The sequence below is a fragment of the Amphiura filiformis genome, chromosome 19, assembly GCF_039555335.1.
Source record: "Amphiura filiformis chromosome 19, Afil_fr2py, whole genome shotgun sequence".
NCBI classification, from domain to species: domain Eukaryota; kingdom Metazoa; phylum Echinodermata; class Ophiuroidea; order Amphilepidida; family Amphiuridae; genus Amphiura; species Amphiura filiformis.
In genome coordinates this window covers 3037594-3057846 of record NC_092646.1, presented here as the reverse complement: position 1 = coordinate 3057846, position 20253 = coordinate 3037594, and the positions used below count along the sequence as shown (strand labels likewise).

Here is a 20253-nt window from a genome sequence, read left to right as displayed (position 1 = left end):
GCCGTCTGACAATGCCGTGTAGTGATTATGTCAAGGGTCTGTCAGAAAGGTTGACTCACATCTTCCGTCACATCTTTTCTTGTCCATCCCAAGGACAAATCCCCGGACGCTAATAAATGTGGAGTTATTTACAAGATCAGCTGCCCCAAGTGCACGGACACCTATGTTGGAGAGACAGCGAGAGCCCTCACCACTAGGGTTAAAGAACATACAAGAACCACAGCCCCACTGACAGCGATTGGTGAACATAAATCCAATCACCAGCATGACATCAGTTTGGACAATGTAGAAGTTATCGGCAGGGAGGATAACTTCTGGAATCGAAAGATCAGAGAAGCCTTAGAGATCAAGACCCAAAGACCAACACTCAACAGGGATGCCGGATACGACCTGCCCGCCATCTATGACGATCTGCTGTCACTTGAACACCCACCGGGTGGTCAGATTACCGAAGGAGTAAAATCACTACGCTGAATGAAGACGCCGTGATGGTGTCGCAAGCCACGTGTTGCAAGCTACAACTCAGACTCTGAAAAGGTAACTTTTTAAGCTTAAGTTTAGAACTGTCAAGCTTTCATCAGGAGTAGCTCTGACTTCTTCTGGACAAAGTACCTAAGAATAAGACATGTAGGCCGCCCCCTTTTCCACATTAGCAGATAAGGCGTCAAAGGCGAAGTCTGCTCATTCTCTGTTGACAAGGGGTAGTCTTCAGTGAATAAGCGTAAATAACCAACGGATGCGTCAAAGTCTTTTCCTGATCCGATCTTTATGTACAAGACATACTGACGGATGTGTGACGGATCCTCATAGAGCAACACGTGAAACCAGATTAACATGCACGACATCGGCGCACGTCATAGTGACGGATGTGTGATGGATGTTCGGGAGACACTTTTTCATGTTTTTCACATATTGACGTATAACTTTGCAATCTTTTACTCATTTAATAGCGAATAATTCTTCATGTGATAGATGTTTCAAGATACTTTAGATACTAGTTTTTCACAATACAGCAACTTTTGGAGGATTTTACTTGTTAGTGTTCCACTATGGTTGATCACAAATTGGCATACTCTTTGATCGCGTCTAACGTAAAAGTTTTTTTCTGGCGGAGTCCAACATCTGTCACCATGTAATGCACCCGACGAATTTCCCCATCTTCAACTTATCACCCAGTCGCATAAACATGCAAAATTTGCCATGCATTGGGCTATTCCATTTGAAATCTTTACAAATTCAATGGAAGACATGACATTAATCTTCCACTCAGGGAGTGTAAATTTAAAATCTACACCCTGAGATTAAGGTCATGTCTTCCAGAGGGTGAATGGATTTCAAGCGGAATAGCCCATGGTGGTTTGTTAGACACTTACTCATATTCTCAGCCAGGTCTTGCTCAAACTTTTCAAATGTGTCCACTCCTTTCAGAAACTCTGAGTAGGTATTCTCGTAATAGTTGAAGAGAAACTGAAACAAATATAGGTAGAGTACACAGGTAATAATTTACACAACAGACTGTGTTGAATGAATGTAATTTTAGTTTTAGAGAGCACAGTGACAAAGCGGTACGGGCTCTGCCTTGCAATCGGTGGATTACGAGTTCGACCCCCGGCAGTGCCATCATGTTGTGCACTTAGGCAAAGCACTTTACCTTACTTGCCTCTCTCTACTGGTACCCAGGGGTGAAATGGGGAGCTGTTATAAAAAATATTGTCCATTGACCACTGCCTAAAGGTATGAGCATGCCTTGGGCATTGCATGGCAGCTGACATATTCTAACAACAGTGGAATAAATGTAAAGCGCTTTGATACATGTGAAAAGGCGCTGTATAAATGACAACATTTATTATTTATCTTACCGTATTGTTTCTAATAAACGCCCCGGGTCTGTTGCATTTTTCCAAAAAAGGGGGGCGTTTATTGCGTTTATTAGAAGTGAATTGCCATTGAAAAAAAATTTAATAATCAGGTTCAATTTCCCAATGGTACTCCTGTAGAAAGGAGGGATTTACAACTTTACTAATGCTATTTCCATGGCACCGCCCACAGAAATCGTGTGGAAAATGATATCTGGTGACATTCTACCATAATTGGGCAATTAAATGGATGGAAGTTTGAGTCATAATAGGTTTTGTCCATGCAATTTAGCAATCGTCACTGCATGACTGACATAAGTTTTAAGCTTACTCACACAATTTGACATGGAAATGTTTGCATTTTTGTCAATTTTCCACAGAAATATTGGAGGGGATGTTTATTAGAGGGGGCGTTTATAAGAGGGGGAGCGTTTATTACAAACAATACGGTATTTATTATTATTCAATTACATAGGGAAACTGCACTATACATACCTCTGACTCCGAAACTTTGTTACCTTCAAAGTCATCACCATCGCTTGGATTATCAAACAGGGACCTCGGATCAGTGGCAAATGCAAACTGTAAACATACAACGATATACATTTTGAAATTATGTGATCTTAAAACACTAAATACATGAACATTGTATATTAATGACTCCCAAGCCTAGAAATAAGCGGGCGCAGGGAGCAAATTTGCCCTCGTAAAGCCACCAACTGCTCCTGGTTCTTGTAAAATTCACATGAACCAGGAGCAATTTATTTTAAAAAATTGTGAGTTTTCACAAATTTTACCTTATGTACGGCGCCATTGGTACTAACATATTCTGTTAGAAATTCCGGTTTTGTGAGGTGCACCACAACTATCGTATATTCATGAAATCTTGCCGCCAGACGGGGCTGGATCAATGTGTGTTAATACGTTCAACGCACGCATTACTGAAGGGTTAAACGTGTAGGAAAATAAACGGAATAACCCATCCCTATTATGCTTGAACCATATTTTGTACTTTTTCTCAAAACTACAAAAAAATGAATTAGCCTATTCCACAATTTGATAAGCAATATGTTATTCATAACAGAAAACATGCTAAATAATTATCAAATTTATCAGTGGTCTTACCTTAACTGAGCACATGAGCCAATGCAAGGCTCCCAAGATGTGCGGCCAAGTATGTGGGCTTCCCACAGTGAACATTTGGCTCTTGGATATAGTGAATGGATACCTAAAAGACAACATGGAAAAAAAATTAACCCCATGAGAACTACCTGCCGATTGGCCATAAAGAAGTTTTCATTATCAATTGGACCAATCAGCAACATTGTTGAATATCACCACACAAAAAAATTGGGGTGAATTATTTGCAAAGCATGTAATTGACCAATCAGCGGCAATGTTAGATTGGCAGGTAGTGCTCAGGGGGTTAAAACACACAAATAAACACTTTGTCTCCAACATGTTGGAAAGTATTTATCCCATATGATTCATCAGGGCTATTCCAGATGAAATCCATACACTTCAATGCCCTTTAGTCTTCCACACTGGGAGTGTAAATTTCAAATGAGATTACCTGAAGGGGTGACTTTATTTGAAATCTACACACTCTGTGTGGGAGATTAAGGTCCTGTTTTCCATAGTTGTATATACTAGATTTCTTTGTTGTATATATTTTGTTTCACTTTGCATTATTGTATTTGTCATATTGTTAATTTGCTGCGCCAGGTCTAAATGAAATGAAGCATTATAAATGCCTAATGTATAATATGTATTTCTTTTTTTATTTATAGTTTGTTTTTTTTAGTTTGTTTTTATTTCAAACTCTAATGGTGACCCGCAGGTCAAATTGCTAAACAGACACAATGCAATTTGCAGGCAGCAGCTTAATCAGCGCCAATATTGCAACAAACAAACAAACAACTATACAAACATCCAATCCAACCCAACCCCATCCCCAGTAGGCAATGAGGATAAAGTGCCTTGCCCAAGGACACAACACGTTGGCACGAGCGGGGCTCGAACTCGCAACCTATGGATTATGAGTCGGGCGCCTTATCCACTCGGCCACACATGCTCCCACAAACTGGAATAGCCAAATGACTGTAACATAACATACAGGGCGATATAGATTCCAGACTCCCTTGTTATTTCAACTCTCAATGACTCCCCCTACCCATTCAGCCCCATCCACATCTAGGAGATACTTACTTCAATGTCTTAAACACCTGTGGTATCTCTTCTTCTGGCTTGGCTGGCAGTGTGTACTTTGGATCCAAGAATCCATATATGAATTGGAAGATCTTCAAGAAATCCTTTGTAGTGGGCGTGGTCAGGAGCTTGACTGACAGCGGATGTGAATACCCATTTTCTGTTAAGAACTGGGTTGGAAAACATGATACAAAAATTAAACACTTAAGTTTTTAATCAGATATATTACACAGGTATTCAGTACAGGACAAAGCTTCTGGGCAACGTGCTTGCTTATCAAATTTGCAGTCAATAAATGGATCCAAATTAGAATTGTCCAATAAGTGATCCGTATTATAATTATGCTGAGATATTGCATTTGATATCATACATACTGTATTTTCATTGCGACTAATATAAACCATTTTATGATGATTTATTGAATACTTTTGATAAACATCTGTATTTATAATTTCAAGTTCAAGTGAAAGCACACATTATGATTTTATAGAATATTTTGATTTCTCAAAAACTGACTATATATGGCATAATAAAATTAAAATAAATAAATAAATTTCGGATTTATATAGGGCCTTTTTCCAGCTAGATCTTGAAGGATTCAAAGCGCCGTAATTTCGCTGCCATGGTGAATAATCACAATCAGATCGCATTATCTATGCAGCCGAACCTCAGGTGCAGAGCTATCCGCATTTAGCTTGTAACATGCACCAATTATCTGTGCAGCTCCCCAAATTCCATTGGGTGAAGGAAGTTTTTGATAACCAAACAACTGATCACCGATTTTTTGAAAGCAGGAGGAAACAGGAGATCCCGGAGAAAACCTGCGAGAGCGAGCATGGAATCGGGATAAACCAAGTGCACATGAGTCCTTGGGTCGCGCCCGGGCTTGAACCCGGGACCTCAGTAGTGCAAAGCGAGGGAACTACCGCTGCGCTAACTTGCCCTCCCCATAATCTTGAGGAGGACAGGAGCCCTGTAAATATGATGAAATTGCAACCCTGCAACTCATGTAAAGGTGAATGACGGCGAAGTTACCATGCATCACCGGCTGTTTCTACTGGGACCATTACTGCAATCCCTCACAAGGCACACATCACTTGCATCCCCTTGCTCAGTAGAAACACGTTGCTTTAAACTACAATGGTACATTGGGCTAATCCAGTTAAAATCCATACACCCCCTATGAAAGACATGACCTAAATCTCCCACACAGAGAGTGCAGATATCAAATGGAGTCACCCATTCAGGTAGTCTCATTTAAATTTCACACTCCCTGTGTGGAAGATTAAGGGCATGTCTTCCATAGGGGGGGTGTATGGATTTCAAATGAAAAACCCATTTTGGAGCAGATGACACTGAATGGGTAACTCCATTTGAAATTCACACTTCCTGTGTGGAAGATTAAGATCACATCTTCCATAGACGGTGTATGGATTTCAACTGGAATAACCACATTTTGGAGCAGACAACACTGCATGGGTGACTCCATTTGAAATTCACACTCCCTGTGTGGAAGATTAAGGTTGTGTCCTACATAGGGGGTGTATGGATTACAACTGGAATAGCCCAATGATTCTTACCTCAATTATATCCTTGATTTCCCTTTGCATGAAAGATCTGCTGTTTAAAGTCCTGGGGTCTTTCAATGTATGGTCATGGCCACCAAAAGTAGGCCTTCCATATCCACTGGATGGTCTGAAATTATGACATAAAATGTGATATTACTAAGATGTTGTCAGGTACATGTCAACCTTGATGAACCCCCTGAGCACTACCTGATGATCTAACATTGCCTCTGATTGGTCAATTACATGATATCTTTACTATAATCACCAATCAGAATGGAGCTTTGCAAATAATTCACCCCAATTTTTTTTCTGGTGAAATTATTCTAACAATTGATAATGAAAACTTCTTTTTGGCCAATCGGCAGGTAGTTCTCATGGGGTGAAAAACATGTGAAAAAAACAAGAAAAACTACATATACCAAGGCTACAGCATGATAGAAATTTACTGGCATGCTACTATCCTTCAGGAATATTTTTTCTCAAATTTACAGCTAAACCTAGCACTTTAATTTGATAACACCCAACATGCCGGACACAGAATGACAGATATAATATTAGGAGGCGAAAAACGGAAACATGGAGATCTGTAAAACCTGTCTTGATCATGAACTTCAGGAGGTTAAAAAATATATTATAATTAAAGCGATCTGAGGAGAAATAATTATGAGCTCACTCAGCTCAGGGCCAGGTATAGCCATAGCATTAATGTTACAACGGATGAGTCTCTGCATGCAATAAAATAAAATATTATTTTCCTGATTTTTGGAAACATCTCCTGGTCCTGCAAAAATGGTTCAAAAGTCAAAAGACCAAGAACCATTTTTTCCAAATGTATGGCTCCTGGTCCTGGTCCACTTTACAAAGCTTGCCTATCATAACATACCTGGATGTTGGCCTACCACGTCCAAATTTTCCAACTGATTTTCTCCCTCTGTCTCGATCGCTACTTGATCGTCGGCCACCAGCACTCGATCGTCGGCCACCAGCACTGCTAGTACTCTGGACACCTGGTGTCAAAAAGTATCAACAAAATTGTAATTAATATTTTGCCTACAATAATCATGTGGTGATTCTGATTATGGACACTTTCATTTCATGTGAAAGTTGACAACTCGAAATAAGTTTTGAGCAGTTTTATCCTACTTGAAAATACTGCAAAGCATTTTCAGGGACCAAGTGCTACACAGACACTGACTGTAGGGTCACATCCATAAACTGGTATGGTACCGGTACCTTATCATCCAGATACTGTAAAGTTTATTCATATTTTTTTAGATTTACCATGCTGTTAAATATAAGAATGATGTCATGTAACCCATTTAGGCCAAAGGTCAAAATAATAATCGACATACCCATTGCCCAACTAACGAAAATTTTGATTTCTGAAGTATGCATTTTTAACAACATTTTGCTGACTAGCTGTATGCAATTTAAAAACGTTTTTGACCAAAGTGGATTGGCTTTGACTGAAAATTTTCAAAATGTTATGAAAAAGTTTGCAGATTTTTTTCAAGATTTCTGTGATTTTTTTATGATCATTCAGCTTCTTCTAGTTAAAAACAACCCTACCGACTGTAATTGTCAAGTCAGTAACCTCATGTGACATGATCAGGGGGAATGAGTCACATGTCGGCAATTTTCAATAAGGGTTTATTTGTATCATTTTCTGGCACTTTACAAATGCAGACATGCCAACTTTTAAATCCAGATTTCCGTACTCAGAAGAACAAAAATCCGTATTTTGCACCCTAAAACCGTATTTTTTAAATATGTACCTTTTGCATACCTGCCAAACCTAGAAACTCCAAAAGTAGAACACATAATTGAGAGGGAGCAGTGGCACTTGTGCGCCCGAGCACGTAACGGCCCGGGTCCAGGGGCCCACTTTACAAATTTGCAATCAAATTTGGCAATACCAAAGAACCATTCCATCAAAGTAATAAATCAATACAGAAAGATGCTTCCTTTACGAGTTATCACTCATTGAAAGTGCTACTTTGCTATACTTTACATGGAAAGAGGCCATCTTAAAGTCGTCATATTTCCTTAATTACATAACTGATCAAGCTGAATTCCGGATATATGATGCACAGTTGAAAATTAATTTTTAAAAGATTTGGTGACCTCAGTCGACCTTTGACCTTGTATGTGACCTTTGACCTCACAAAATTGGATAAAGTATGTAGACCAAACAAATTGGGTTGTGTTACTTCTAATGTTGATAGAAGCATGCTTTGTTAAAACTTTCAAGTTCAGAAAATCATTGATCATCATCATCTGAATCTGAATAAACAAAGTGGGAAAGCATCTTGTAGGCCTATACATATTTCTTTAATGTGCATGCATGGTGCGAAAGTCGGGAAGTAAAAGGAGGTCTGAAGTTGTAGGTTTATTCTTTTGCACCAATAGAGCTAAATAGTTAACTAAATACCTTCAGAAGACATAGCATTAGGTGGTTAATAAAAAATATTAATGTGCATGAAAAATCTGCAAGTCAGAAGAAAATTATTTCGGAAACCATCTTGTAGGCCTATTAAATATTTCTTTAATGTGCATGCATGAAAGTGCGAAAGTCGGAAGTAAAAGGAAGTCGGAAACCTTCTTTTATGCTTATTCTTTTGCACCAAAAGAGCTAAATAGTTAACTAAATACCTTCAGAAGACATAGCATTAGGTGGATAATAAAAAACAGTAATGTGCATGAAAAATCTGCAAGTCGGAAGAAAATTATTTCGGAAAGCATCTTGTAGGCCTATTAAATAATAATTTTTTAATGTGCATGCATCACCGAAAGTCGAGAGAAAAACGATGTAGGCAACCACTTTAACAGACCAAGAAAATGATACCAGTAATTCAGTCGGTAGTCTAATCTTGCAGCTGTTTATCTTTTTAAGACACAACATTTTATTATTTTGGTCAAAATTCTGGAATACCGTATTTTTTGGGGGGTGACCGTACTACCGTTTTACCGTACAAAATACGGTGAAACCGTACTAGTTGGCATGTCTGCAAATGCTACATTTTGATGAAAACCCCACCAAAATCGGAGATCTGGCTACCGAGTCATGAGCAATTTATCAATGGCTGAAAACAATATAAAACAAAAGGATTTGAACACTGTTTTTGCCAATATCTCAAAAACAATATTAGCGACAGCTGACTCATTCCCCTTGATCATGTCATATGATATAATAGCCTTGCCACAATTTTTATACCAAATTAAGCTACTCCCCTGCCTCCCTGGATACACCAATACACAATCAATCAACATCTTCCTGCCTCATACCAACTTACCACCATCTTGCTTGATGCGCAGTGGACCTGCCGAGGACCGCCTTCCTGATGTCAATGACGACCTGCCACGATGCATTATTACAACTTGATAGCACTGATTTCAAATATCCTGTACAGGTAACCTAAAAGTGTAGGGGAGATTGGGGTTAGTTGGAACGCGGGGTAAGTTGAAACGTTGTATTTTTTTCTGACACAAAAAATTAATTTGGTAAAATACTGGCACCTAGTAATAGGTATTACATTGTAGTAAGGTCATCCACCAAATTAGCAACGGCACCGATGCCCCACCAGTGTTGGCTTGGGAAAGGAATATCTGTTTTTTGACTTACTGACTAATTTTTAATCAGAAAAGATGCGTTATCTCCACGTTGTTTGAAGATTCAGGGGATTATTTTTTGAGTACCATAAGCACTAGTAGTAAGTCTCAGAATAATGTTAAATAAAAGTTTTATTGTATTTCTTATAGGGAAGTATAACCCTAACAACACAATAATAATTATTTTGAAATTTTTACAAGCTGTGTTTCAACTAACCCCACCCTATGTTTCAACTTACCCCAGGGGTGGGGTTAGTTGAAACACTTTTTTTCAAATTTTAAATAAATAAATAAATAAAGTAATTTATAAAGCGCATTATGCCAGGCCTCAATGCGCTGAACAGAGAACTAAACTTACTAATACATTATGCAAAAACTACAAAAGAACATATTCTATTAGGCATAATACAACCAATACAAAATAATTATAGTAAACACATTTAAAAACATTATAAAGCAATTACACTTGATAAGAGAAACAGAATAGCATATCATATAATGAACAAAAGCATGATAATTATAAACAACACACTAAAATCCAAATCACTACTCGAATCCCCAGGAAATTTGAAGCCCACAGAAATCACCCCGACAGACCAAGGTAGACAACCGTCGACCAGCACATGACAAACAATCGTCCACCCGAGCCAGCCAAAAATTTTTTTCCCGAGCAAAACACGCCAGAGACTCAGAATAGTGATCCAGGTCCCAATGTGAAGACATAATAATTCAAAAACAGCAATTTTCAAATTGTATTATATGAATAATCATAAGCAGGTCCTACATGTATAAAGTTTAAGGCTGTATTTGTAGCATGTATTATGTATATGTTTATACTGATATAATTAGTGTTTCTTGAAAGTAATCGGTTTGCGTTAAAAAGATGATTTTGTGAAAAAATTTTCAACTAACCCCAATCTCCCCTAAATTAAATTTGAAATGTCATTGTGAATAGTGGTGGGTTTTAAGGATAATTGGTGTTTCAAATTTCTTAAGGAACTAGCTTATTTGATGCGGTATGATCTGAGCATTTTGACACCATTTTCATCTAAATCGGCCAAAAAATGAGTTGGTGCTGGCCAAAACAAGTTTTTGGACAGGGGGGTCTGTGGGGGTCTAAATCAATATTTTCATCAATAATCATCATTTTATGCCTGATTCTGTTAAAGTTGGTACCGGTATTGATTTGTATGTAAATGTAATTGATGTCTAGATTTCCATTTTTGCTTTGCATTAAAATTGGAGTTGTCATTTTCTTAAAATGGCCATTTTATGTCCAAATAAGAATGTGAGGGCACTTTGCATTTAACATTCAAACACTCTATCAAACAGAAATTTCAACCAGTGTATGACTCATAATGACTGTATATAAAGATAATCATAGTACCTGTTCAAGAAATTTGAGTGGTCTACATAGTATGGTTTGAGTTTGGCAGCCATTTGAATATTTCATAGAACGCTGCCATTTAACTGTACAGGGGTCAATGCACTTTTTTTCTCAAAAACTAATAACACACTGGTAACAAAAGTTACGTATACTATAATATAGGGGCAAGGAATCCAATTACTACACTGGAATTTCAGTGACCCAAGACAAGCTGTTTGTTATTTATGATAAGAAATAAGGTACCGCTATAATGTACCTCATTTCCTATCATATACTGAGCCGCTTGTCTTGAGTCACTGAAATTTCAGCGTAGTAATTGGATGCCTTGCTCCAATAATATACATAACTTTTTTTACCAGTGTGTTATTATTTTTTGAGAAAAATGCAAAAATATCCACAAATTTACCACAGGGGTGTAGTACCCCCTTAAAACGTGTATGTTTCAATGGAAGGCTTCCTGAGGATACGAAAAATGGTGCCATGGTCAAACGAAAAGAAATATAATGCGCAAATTTCTTGAGGATATGCCACATATGATTATCTTCAAACTGGCATAATTAAAATTTCCTGTGAAAAGAGTGTTTTATGCAAAGCGCCATCACATCCTAAATTGATTTACGCTCGCGTATCAAGCATTTTCAAGCCCATTTGTCAGTATTTTACTGCATGACGCAAATGCATTAAATTCAAGATGGCCGAATTTCTCGAAAAACATGTATTTTTCTTTAAAAAATCCCAAATTCTCTGCCACTTTCCACTCATCTGATCATCTTTTTCGATAAATTTTTTAATTGTTTTTTGAGACAAAAAACTTAAATTTGTGTACATCGTGGAACACTTCTCTACGCTTCTTACTCCGCGACAATCATGCTAATAGTAATACACGAGCGTGCAACGCTTCTCCTACGCGTCCATATTATAGGTATGCCAGGTGAATTTAAATTGGCCATCAAACTGCATCATTTTATATCAAATTAAAGCCCTTGAGTAAAGAAAGCCAAAACTGAAAACCTTTTTTGTCATAGCACTTTCCGTGGCAAAGTTACATCTTGTCAAAGATCGACAAATCATCAAAAAGATTACGGGGTGTTTCTAGATCTTAGTCTCATGATGATAGCAGCTTTTTTTAATGGAACTGCTATCAAAATCCCACCTAAAATAATTCCATATCATGTGTGAGTGTCTCATCACCATAAAAAATCATATATTTGGGTCAAGTGAAGTATAGAAAACAAATGTAGGTCTCCTTGACCAGCCTGTCCAATCTGTTCTTTTCAATATGTACAGTATTGTGTTTAGGCCCCGATCTAGGCGAATTTGGCTGACTAGCAAATGTGTTAACTAAGGTTTGCCTCTCATACCTACATATTAGCTAGGCCTGGCATTTTCGGGTAATTTTGTACCCGGGTACCCGCCGCAATTTTCGGGCGGGTAACCGGGTACCCGAAATTGCAAATCTGGACCTAGACCTAAATGCCAGGATCATTCATGGTTGACCTAAAAAAAAAAAAAAAAAAAAAAATTTCAAGATATTTTGTTATTTTTTATATGAAAATTGATAATTTGTATTCATGTCATAGTCTATTAATGATTTCAAAATGTATTGAATTTGAATGCATTTTGAAATCATTAATTTTTTTTTTTTTTTTTTTTAGGTCAACCATGAATGATCCTAGCATTTAGGTCTAGGTCCAGGGACACTACAAAACCGAAAAAATTTTTTTGAATTTGGTACCGGGAGGGTATTTCCTACCCGGTAATGTAATCTCGGCGGTACCCGTTTATTCGACCGAAAATGCCAGCCTTAATATTAGCCAGTGCCGTACTATTACGCTGACTTTCCTATTCGGCCTCCTCGTTTGTTTACAAACAGAGAGGTAGACAAAGGGTCTGTCAAAACTGTTCCGCTTGTACAAATAAGCAAGTATCAAAAGGATGGTCAACAATAGAGTGATTCACGCAACATGAATAGGGGATTACATTTAAAAAACTGTGAAGTACCGTACATGTAGGACCAAGCCTTACATTAAGCATGTCAAGACCAGGAGCCAAAAAGCGGCTCCTGGTCCTTGGGATTTTTGCTGAACCAGGAGCCATTTTTGCAAACCCAGGAGCAATTTCAAGAAATGAAGAAATGAATTAGTTTTAAAGGTTTTTATCCATTCCAGCATTATGTGTATACCAAAGTGTAAACAAAATTAAACCAACCAATTTAAACAAAAATAATAAGTTTTTATAATTTTTACATGTTAGACAAAACTTAAATCATACAAAATCAAAGAAAAAACTTAAATTTGTAAATCAAATGAATAAAACTGGCAACCCACTCTTTTCATGAACTGAACCAGATAAGAAAATTGCGTTCAAAAAGTGCAATAACTTCAATGAACAAGTGTTTTGGGATTCAAGAAGGTCAAAGTGGCAAGATAAATTTAAATTGCACCTGGACTAGTATTAATACTTTACTTGCTGAGGACTTTAAGGACATTTTAGTTGCTTGTAAGATTAATTAAACTGCTATTCTTTTTTCTTTTTGAAGCAATATAGTGGTTTGTCATGTATGTTGACCTACCAACTGAGCACAAAATCAGTCAATTATAGTTTATACTGGCCAATTTAAGCTTTTATACCAGGAGCCAAACACTTGTTTTTAGTGGCTCCTGGTCTATGCATTTTTCACTTGAACCAGGAGCCAAAAGGTTGGAACCACTGGGTAAAAATCGCCCGGCGCCTGTCTAATGTAAGGCTTGTGTAGGACCATGTGCTTCTTTTGTCCACTTTGCCATCAAGATTTCGAATATAGAAACAGTTCAGACCCAGAACAGGATCATGTCAAAAATTAATATTTGTTCTACTTCTGGGTCTGATTATTCGGACTACATATTAGCCAGGTTACCTGTGACTGTGTGTACAACAACTTACTACGCACAGCCACTCAAAGAGTATGTTCCACGATGTACACAAATTATGTAATTTTTCTATAGTAGAATTTAGCCGTTTTCACTTATTTTCAAAAAGTTGTTCTAACTTTGTTTTTTACCCCATATATAATTTCCCTCATTTATTGAAGCCCTGCCCTCCTTCCAATACAATTATTCATTATTTAGTCTCTCTAGCGAGGTAGTTCCAATAAATTGGAACTCACGGCTCAGACCGAACAAGTCCTCGGACGTTCGACGTTCGAAATTTGTAGAACTTTACTACAAGTTTTAACTATAGGGAGGGTGGTCTAGGAAAAGATCGCCAGGTTTATAAATTAGTACATGAGTAATTTAATCCTATCGCCCTATATTTAGCTCGGTGGTCTAAAAGAAAAGTGCCTACGCCGAGGGTGCCGAATTTTGCAGCTTGATAATAGTAAAAAAATAAATGTTTACATGATAAGAACCGGTAGTTCTTGCATAAAAGCCATACCAATTTAACCAATAAAAAATATTGCACTGCAATTTCATATTATCCGGTACGAAATGGACATGTTTAAATAATCATAAAAAAACGCTATGTAGTCTAAAAATGTAAAAAGTTGCCAATAAAACTTACCAGCGAAAGCTTTATTTTGAAATCGCCGCTGAGTAATTTCCCACAATGCAATTCGAGTGAGCAAATATTGGTCAGGAGAGGGCGCAAAGAGATGATATTTTCAGAGCAGAGGAGGACGGTCACGCGTCATATTGTGCGCCACAGATCAGGGGTTTCTTTATTTAAGAGTTTTTCCCGGGGGGGGCACGCCAACTTTGGAGGTAACGCGTATGTAGGGCTGTTAAGACCCCCTTTTTCAGCATCGCTGTCACCCAAAGACCCCATTTTTTACGAACACACATGATGCCCTGTCACCCGAAGACTTTTCCATTTAATCTGTCGCCAAAAGACCCTGAGTTTAATTTGAACAGCAACTTTTATTATCACTGATTTTGTTACTTATTTTGAAAAAACAAAGAAATTTGGAGCCATTTACAACTAGAAAGACGATTTTCGAGGTTTCTGTGGCGCTGTTTCACTGCTCACCAAAGATATACGGTACCGACCTCGGTGGCTCTCAAGGCCACATGTCACAGGGGAAGTTGCCCAAAGGTGTCAAAATTCTCCAAAAATGTCCGAAATTTTGCAACAAATTTTAATGTTACGTAAAGTTCCCCAAAAGTGCGTGAGGTTGCATGACCTATTTGTGCTGCACTGGAAAATTTTTGACAATTTGATGGAATCCGCGCTCACTTTACGCAGCTTGCGCGGGAGTTGAAGCAATTTTGAGTAATTTTGAAAACTTTTGAGCATCTTTTCAGCAACTTTAAGCAATTTTGAGAAAATGTAAAGCAATTTTGTGAAATTTTGAATAACTTCACGCGATTTTGAGAAACTTAAAAAGCAACTTTGTGCAACTTACCGCAATTTCGAGGAAGTTTTAAGCAAGTTTGTGAAACTTTGAATAACTTTATACTATTTTGACAATTCTGGACCAATTTGGGCAACTTCCCCTGTGACATAGGGCCTCTCTCACCCAAAGACTCCATTTAAAAAAAGGTCACGGTTCTCACCCAATGACAGGGCCGGATTTACCATAGGGCCAGATGGGCCCGAGCCCGGGCCCCAAAATTTTTGGGCCCCCAAAATTGCCCTGTGCAGTATGCATCTTCTATTTTAGCCGAAAAACACCATGTTTTGGGCCAAAATAGGGTACAAAAATTGCAAAATTTTCGCGCTTCGCGCGCACTGGCCTGTTATATAGCAAAATTCAGCTTCAATTGGGGCTAAAATAGTATAAAATTGAATTTCTTTCGCGCGCAAATGTCCTAGTAGCATCTAACAACTTGGCCACTTCAGTGCACATGCCTTCCTCACGGTGCGTTTGGGGACCTCCAAATTTTAGCCTGGCCCAGGGCCCCCAAAAAGGTACCGGTAAATCCGGCCCTGCCCAATGACCCCATATTTTTTTACATTTTGCTCTCACCGAATCCCCTTAGTGCGAAAGTGCCAGCCCTAGACCTATATCCATTTCATATTGAATGCCCCCCCCCCCCGAAGTTTTTAAGGCCGTTCTTCTTCCTCAGTCCCTTCTCATGGGGTAACTTCGGCGACAGCTCACTTTGGTCGGTCAATTTTTTTTAAATGGTCATATTTTCCTACAGCAATATTGTTTTTAGTCATATTTGGTGACAATTTGTTAAGAAATGTTTGGAAGAAATAATAGTTGCTCATGTCCAATTTCCTTGAAATTTACGAAAAAAAACGGGATTTTTGACCAAAAATGAGCATTTTTTACATTTTTATCAGAAAAAATAAAAATCAATATTTGTGAGCAAGGACGTGTGCTTGATTAATTTTGCAAGGGAACAAATGTCGCAAAAAACAGCAACTTGCCCATATACAACGAAGATCTCTTTTTTTTTCCTTCATGGAATGTAATACTGTGACCAAAGTTGCCCCAAATGCGGGGTAACTTTGGTCAGGCTATTTTTTAACCCCTAGAGCACCCTTACAAATTTATCAAAAAAACTTTTTCAACTGTGTAGAAGCAGGCCTGGTAGAAGGGAACCCTAAATGTCACAAAAAAGAGATAATTAGAAATATAATTGGTTTTGTTTGGAAGCAGTGGTTTAAATTCTCGGAAAAGTGCCCAAAGTTACCCCATTTTACGGCATGTTACAATTTATTAGGCCTACAGTTTAATCCTCCAATCTTAAAATAAAACGAACCTCCTCACTCAACAAATTGGAGCCGCATCAAAGTGAAAGGATGAGCACGATGAGAAGTGTAGCTGGTTACGGTTCGCTATCTCTAAGGTTCGCTATCTCTAAGGTTCGCTATCTCTAAGGTTCGCTATCTCTAAGGTTCGCTATCTCTAAGGTTCGCTATCTCTAAGGTTCGCTATCTCTAAGGTTCGCTATCTCTAAGGTTCGCTATCTCTAAGGTTCGCTATCTCTAAGGTTCGCTATCTCTAAGGTTCGCTATCTCTAAGGTTCGCTATCTCTAAGGTTCGCTATCTCTAAGGTTCGCTATCTCTAAGGTTCGCTATCTCTAAGGTTCGCTATCTCTAAGGTTCGCTATCTCTAAGGTTCGCTATCTCTAAGGTTCGCTATCTCTAAGGTTCGCTATCTCTAAGGTTCGCTATCTCTAAGGTTCGCTATCTCTAAGGTTCGCTATCTCTAAGGTTCGCTATCTCTAAGGTTCGCTATCTCTAAGGTTCGCTATCTCTAAGGTTCGCTATCTCTAAGGTTCGCTATCTCTAAGGTTCGCTATCTCTCAAGGTTCGCTATCTCTAAGGTTCGCTATCTCTAAGGTTCGCTATCTCTAAGGTTCGCTATCTCAAGGTTCGCTATCTCAAGGTTCGCTATCTCTAAGGTTCGCCATCGCTATCTCTAAGGTTCGCTATCTCAAGGTTCGCTATCTCTAAGGTTACGCTATCTCAAGGTTCGCTATCTCTAAGGTTACGCTATCTCCAAGGTTCGCTATCTCTAAGGTTCGCTATCTCAAGGTTCGCTATCTCTAAGGTTCGCTATCTCTAAGGTTCGCTATCTCTAAGGTTCGCTATCTCTAAGGTTCGCTATCTCTAAGGTTCGCTATCTCTAAGGTTCGCTATCTCAAGGTTCGCTATCTCTAAGGTTCGCTATCTCAAGGTTCGCTATCTCTAAGGTTCGCTATCTCTATTTTAAAATACGGTTCTCTATCTCTACTTCTCACAATCCCGTCATCCCTCTCTTTCGATATCTCTCATTTCAAATTTGGTCCGCTATCTCTAAGGTTCGCTATCTCTAAGGTTCGTTATCACTAATTACGAAAAAGGTCCGCTATACCTAAGATTCGATATCACTAATTTTGAAAAAGGTTCGGTATTTCTAAGGTTCGATATCACTAATTTTAAATAAGGTTCGATATCTCTAATTTCAAATAAGGTTCGCTATAGCGGTCCTTATTAAAAATTAGAGATAGCGGACCTTATTTGAAATTAGAGATAGCGGACCTTATTTAAAATTAGAGATAGTGGACCTTTTTTAAGATTAGTGATAACGAACCTTAGGTATAGGGAACCTTAATCGAAATTAGTGATAACGAACCTTAGAGATAGCTTAACCTAATTAATTAGGGATAGCTAACCTGAAACAAAATTAGTGATAGCGAACCTTAGGTATAGCGGACCTTTATTGGAATTAGTGATAACGAACCTTAGAGATAGCGAACCTTCAATAAATTAGTGATAGCGGACCTTATTCAAAATTAGTGATAGCGGACCTTATTTTAAATTAGTGATAGCGAACCTTATTTTAAATTAGTGATATCGAACCTTAGAACTAGTGTACCTTATTCGACATTAGGGGTATCGAACCTTAGAAGTAGCGGACATTTTTTTAGGTATAGCGATCCTTTTTCGCTATTAGAGATAGCGGGATTCTGATCTCCATAGACTTTACACGTTAGTGATAGCGAACCTTAGAGATAGCGAACCTTAGAGATAGCGGACCTTAGAGATAGCGGGATGTCACCGTAGCAGGGGCTGTGCAATAATTATGAGCCCCCCTAACCCCTGACTTTAAAATGTGAATATTGACCCAGGAGTTATGAGGATGACCCAAAAATGTCAGTAGGGGTCATTTTTGACCACAGCATAGTTATCAACTAAACACCATACTACAGACGGGGTCATTTTGACCCCATTGGTGAGGGTCATTGCAATGACTATGTATTTGGGTCAAATAGTAACCCCATTGGGGTCAAATTATTACCACATTTCGGGGGGTCAAATGAAATGATCCCTTTAAAAGGTTTGCCTTATTTGGGTTACTCAATATTGACCCCATTAGCTGTGGTCATTTTCAAAATGTAACCCCACCGGGGGTCAAAATATAACCACATTTCGGGGTCAAATGAAATGACCTATTTGAAAGGGTTGCTTATAATAGGGTTACTCAATAACCACATTTAGGGGTTGTTTGGATTTTTTTTAGTATGGTCATGATGCGATGCTGGTCCCACCAGGACATAAGTGTGTCTCTGCACAGAGCAAGCATTACATAAACAGCAAATTTATACATAGTGCATCTGTGTATCACACGTACTCACACACAGTCAGTCATCGCCATATGACAGTTCACGCATTAGGCCCCTATATCAGCCACGGTGGGGACAGTATTTTTTATTATATCTTTACTTTATTTGACCAAAATAAAGCTCCGAAAGACCATTGATTTTGGTAATTTCAGCCCTAAAAGACCCAAAAATTGCCCATTCCTCGTATTTCTGTGGGTTTTTTTCAACCAGAAAGCCAAGAAAGACCCTTGATTTTGAAAGTTCGCAGCTCCGAAGTCCCCATTTTACTTGTTCGCAGCTCCAAAAGACCCCCTTTTACCAGTAGGCCGTCAGCTCCCAAAGACCACCACCTCAAAATTCCGGGGGAACATACCCACCAAAAATTTTTGATGTCCCCCCCCCGGAAGTAGCCCCTTGCAAAAATAATTATAGGGATAAATATAGGGCCAAATCTTAAATGAAAAAAATAGAGGGCCAATATAGGGTAAGGGCAAGATTCATAGGCATAATACAGGGCGAGTCAAAAAAAGTGCAATAGAGAAAAGAATCCATTTTTATTTAAGAACTGAGCTGAACCTTGTAGATTTTAAAACATAAATAACATATCCATTAGTGATCTTGTATGAAAAAATCAAGGAATTAGCATTTACCGTTTTGTTTTTAGGACACATTTTATAGCATACACAATTTCAATGTTTGTCCAAGAGACATCTAAAACTATCAGCCAAGATGCAATTCCAGTACTTTTGATGATCCTACAGATCTTGCCACACGATTTACTAGATTCTTCACAAACAAGATCAGTGACATTCGCGATAATCTGGATAATGATCCAGACAAGCTTGATGTTTCACAGTTCATTGATAATTGCCCAGCAAACTGCGTCCCTCTCACTGGATTTGTTGAAATGACTTGTGACGAAGTTCGCCAAGTGATAACTGCTTCATCAAATGCGTCTTGTTTTCTAGACTCGCATCCAACTTGGCTACTTAAGCAACACATTGACCAACATCTACCTGCAATCACTGCGATTGTTAACAAATCCCTCTGTTCGGGTATTTTTCCATCTGCCGCTCACAATGCTATTGTGACACCGCTCATCAAGAAGCCTTCATTGGATAAAGAGATACTGAAGAACTTCCGCCCTTTGAGCAACCTGAGTTATGTTGCTAAAGTTATAGAGAAGTGTGTTGCTACCCAACTTGTTGAGCATCTCAACTCAAACAATCTTACTGATCCATTGCAGTCAGCGCATCGCGCTCTGCACAGTACGGAGACTGCTATGATCAAAGTACTGTCTGACATTACATCTGATATTGACTCAAGACGGGTTGTTTTTGTTGTACTTCTCGACATGAGTGCAGCTTTTGATACTGTAGACCACAAAATACTACTGGACCGTCTTGAAAAGAGCTATGCAATCACTGGTACTGCCAAAGCATGGTTTGAGTCTTATCTTAAAGGTTGGGCTTCAAGGTGTGTATATCTGGCACGTTATCAGAACCTGTCACTCTCAGTTATGGTGTGCCACAAGGGTCAGTGCTTGGCCCTCTTTTGTTTACTTGTTATTCCAACCCCGTTGGGGAAATTCAGCTTCGTGCATTCA

General features: G+C 38.5%; 1 protein-coding gene across 1 annotated transcript in view; it reads right to left on the bottom strand.

Moving 5' to 3' along the window:
- The window catches only part of LOC140141582 (kinetochore protein NDC80 homolog), a 29568-nt gene extending 15382 nt beyond the window's left edge, over window positions 1-14186 (bottom strand). The window contains exons 1-8 of the mRNA XM_072163494.1: window positions 14169-14186; window positions 8926-9047; window positions 6516-6639; window positions 5645-5759; window positions 4065-4234; window positions 2982-3084; window positions 2352-2438; window positions 1374-1467 (exon numbers count right to left, since the gene is read on the bottom strand). Of these exons, the coding sequence (XP_072019595.1) occupies window positions 1374-1467; window positions 2352-2438; window positions 2982-3084; window positions 4065-4234; window positions 5645-5759; window positions 6516-6639; window positions 8926-9001 (769 nt within the window). The 5' untranslated portion in view covers window positions 9002-9047; window positions 14169-14186. The remainder of the gene's footprint in view (window positions 1-1373; window positions 1468-2351; window positions 2439-2981; window positions 3085-4064; window positions 4235-5644; window positions 5760-6515; window positions 6640-8925; window positions 9048-14168) is intronic.
- Window positions 14187-20253: the final 6067 nt, after the last annotated feature.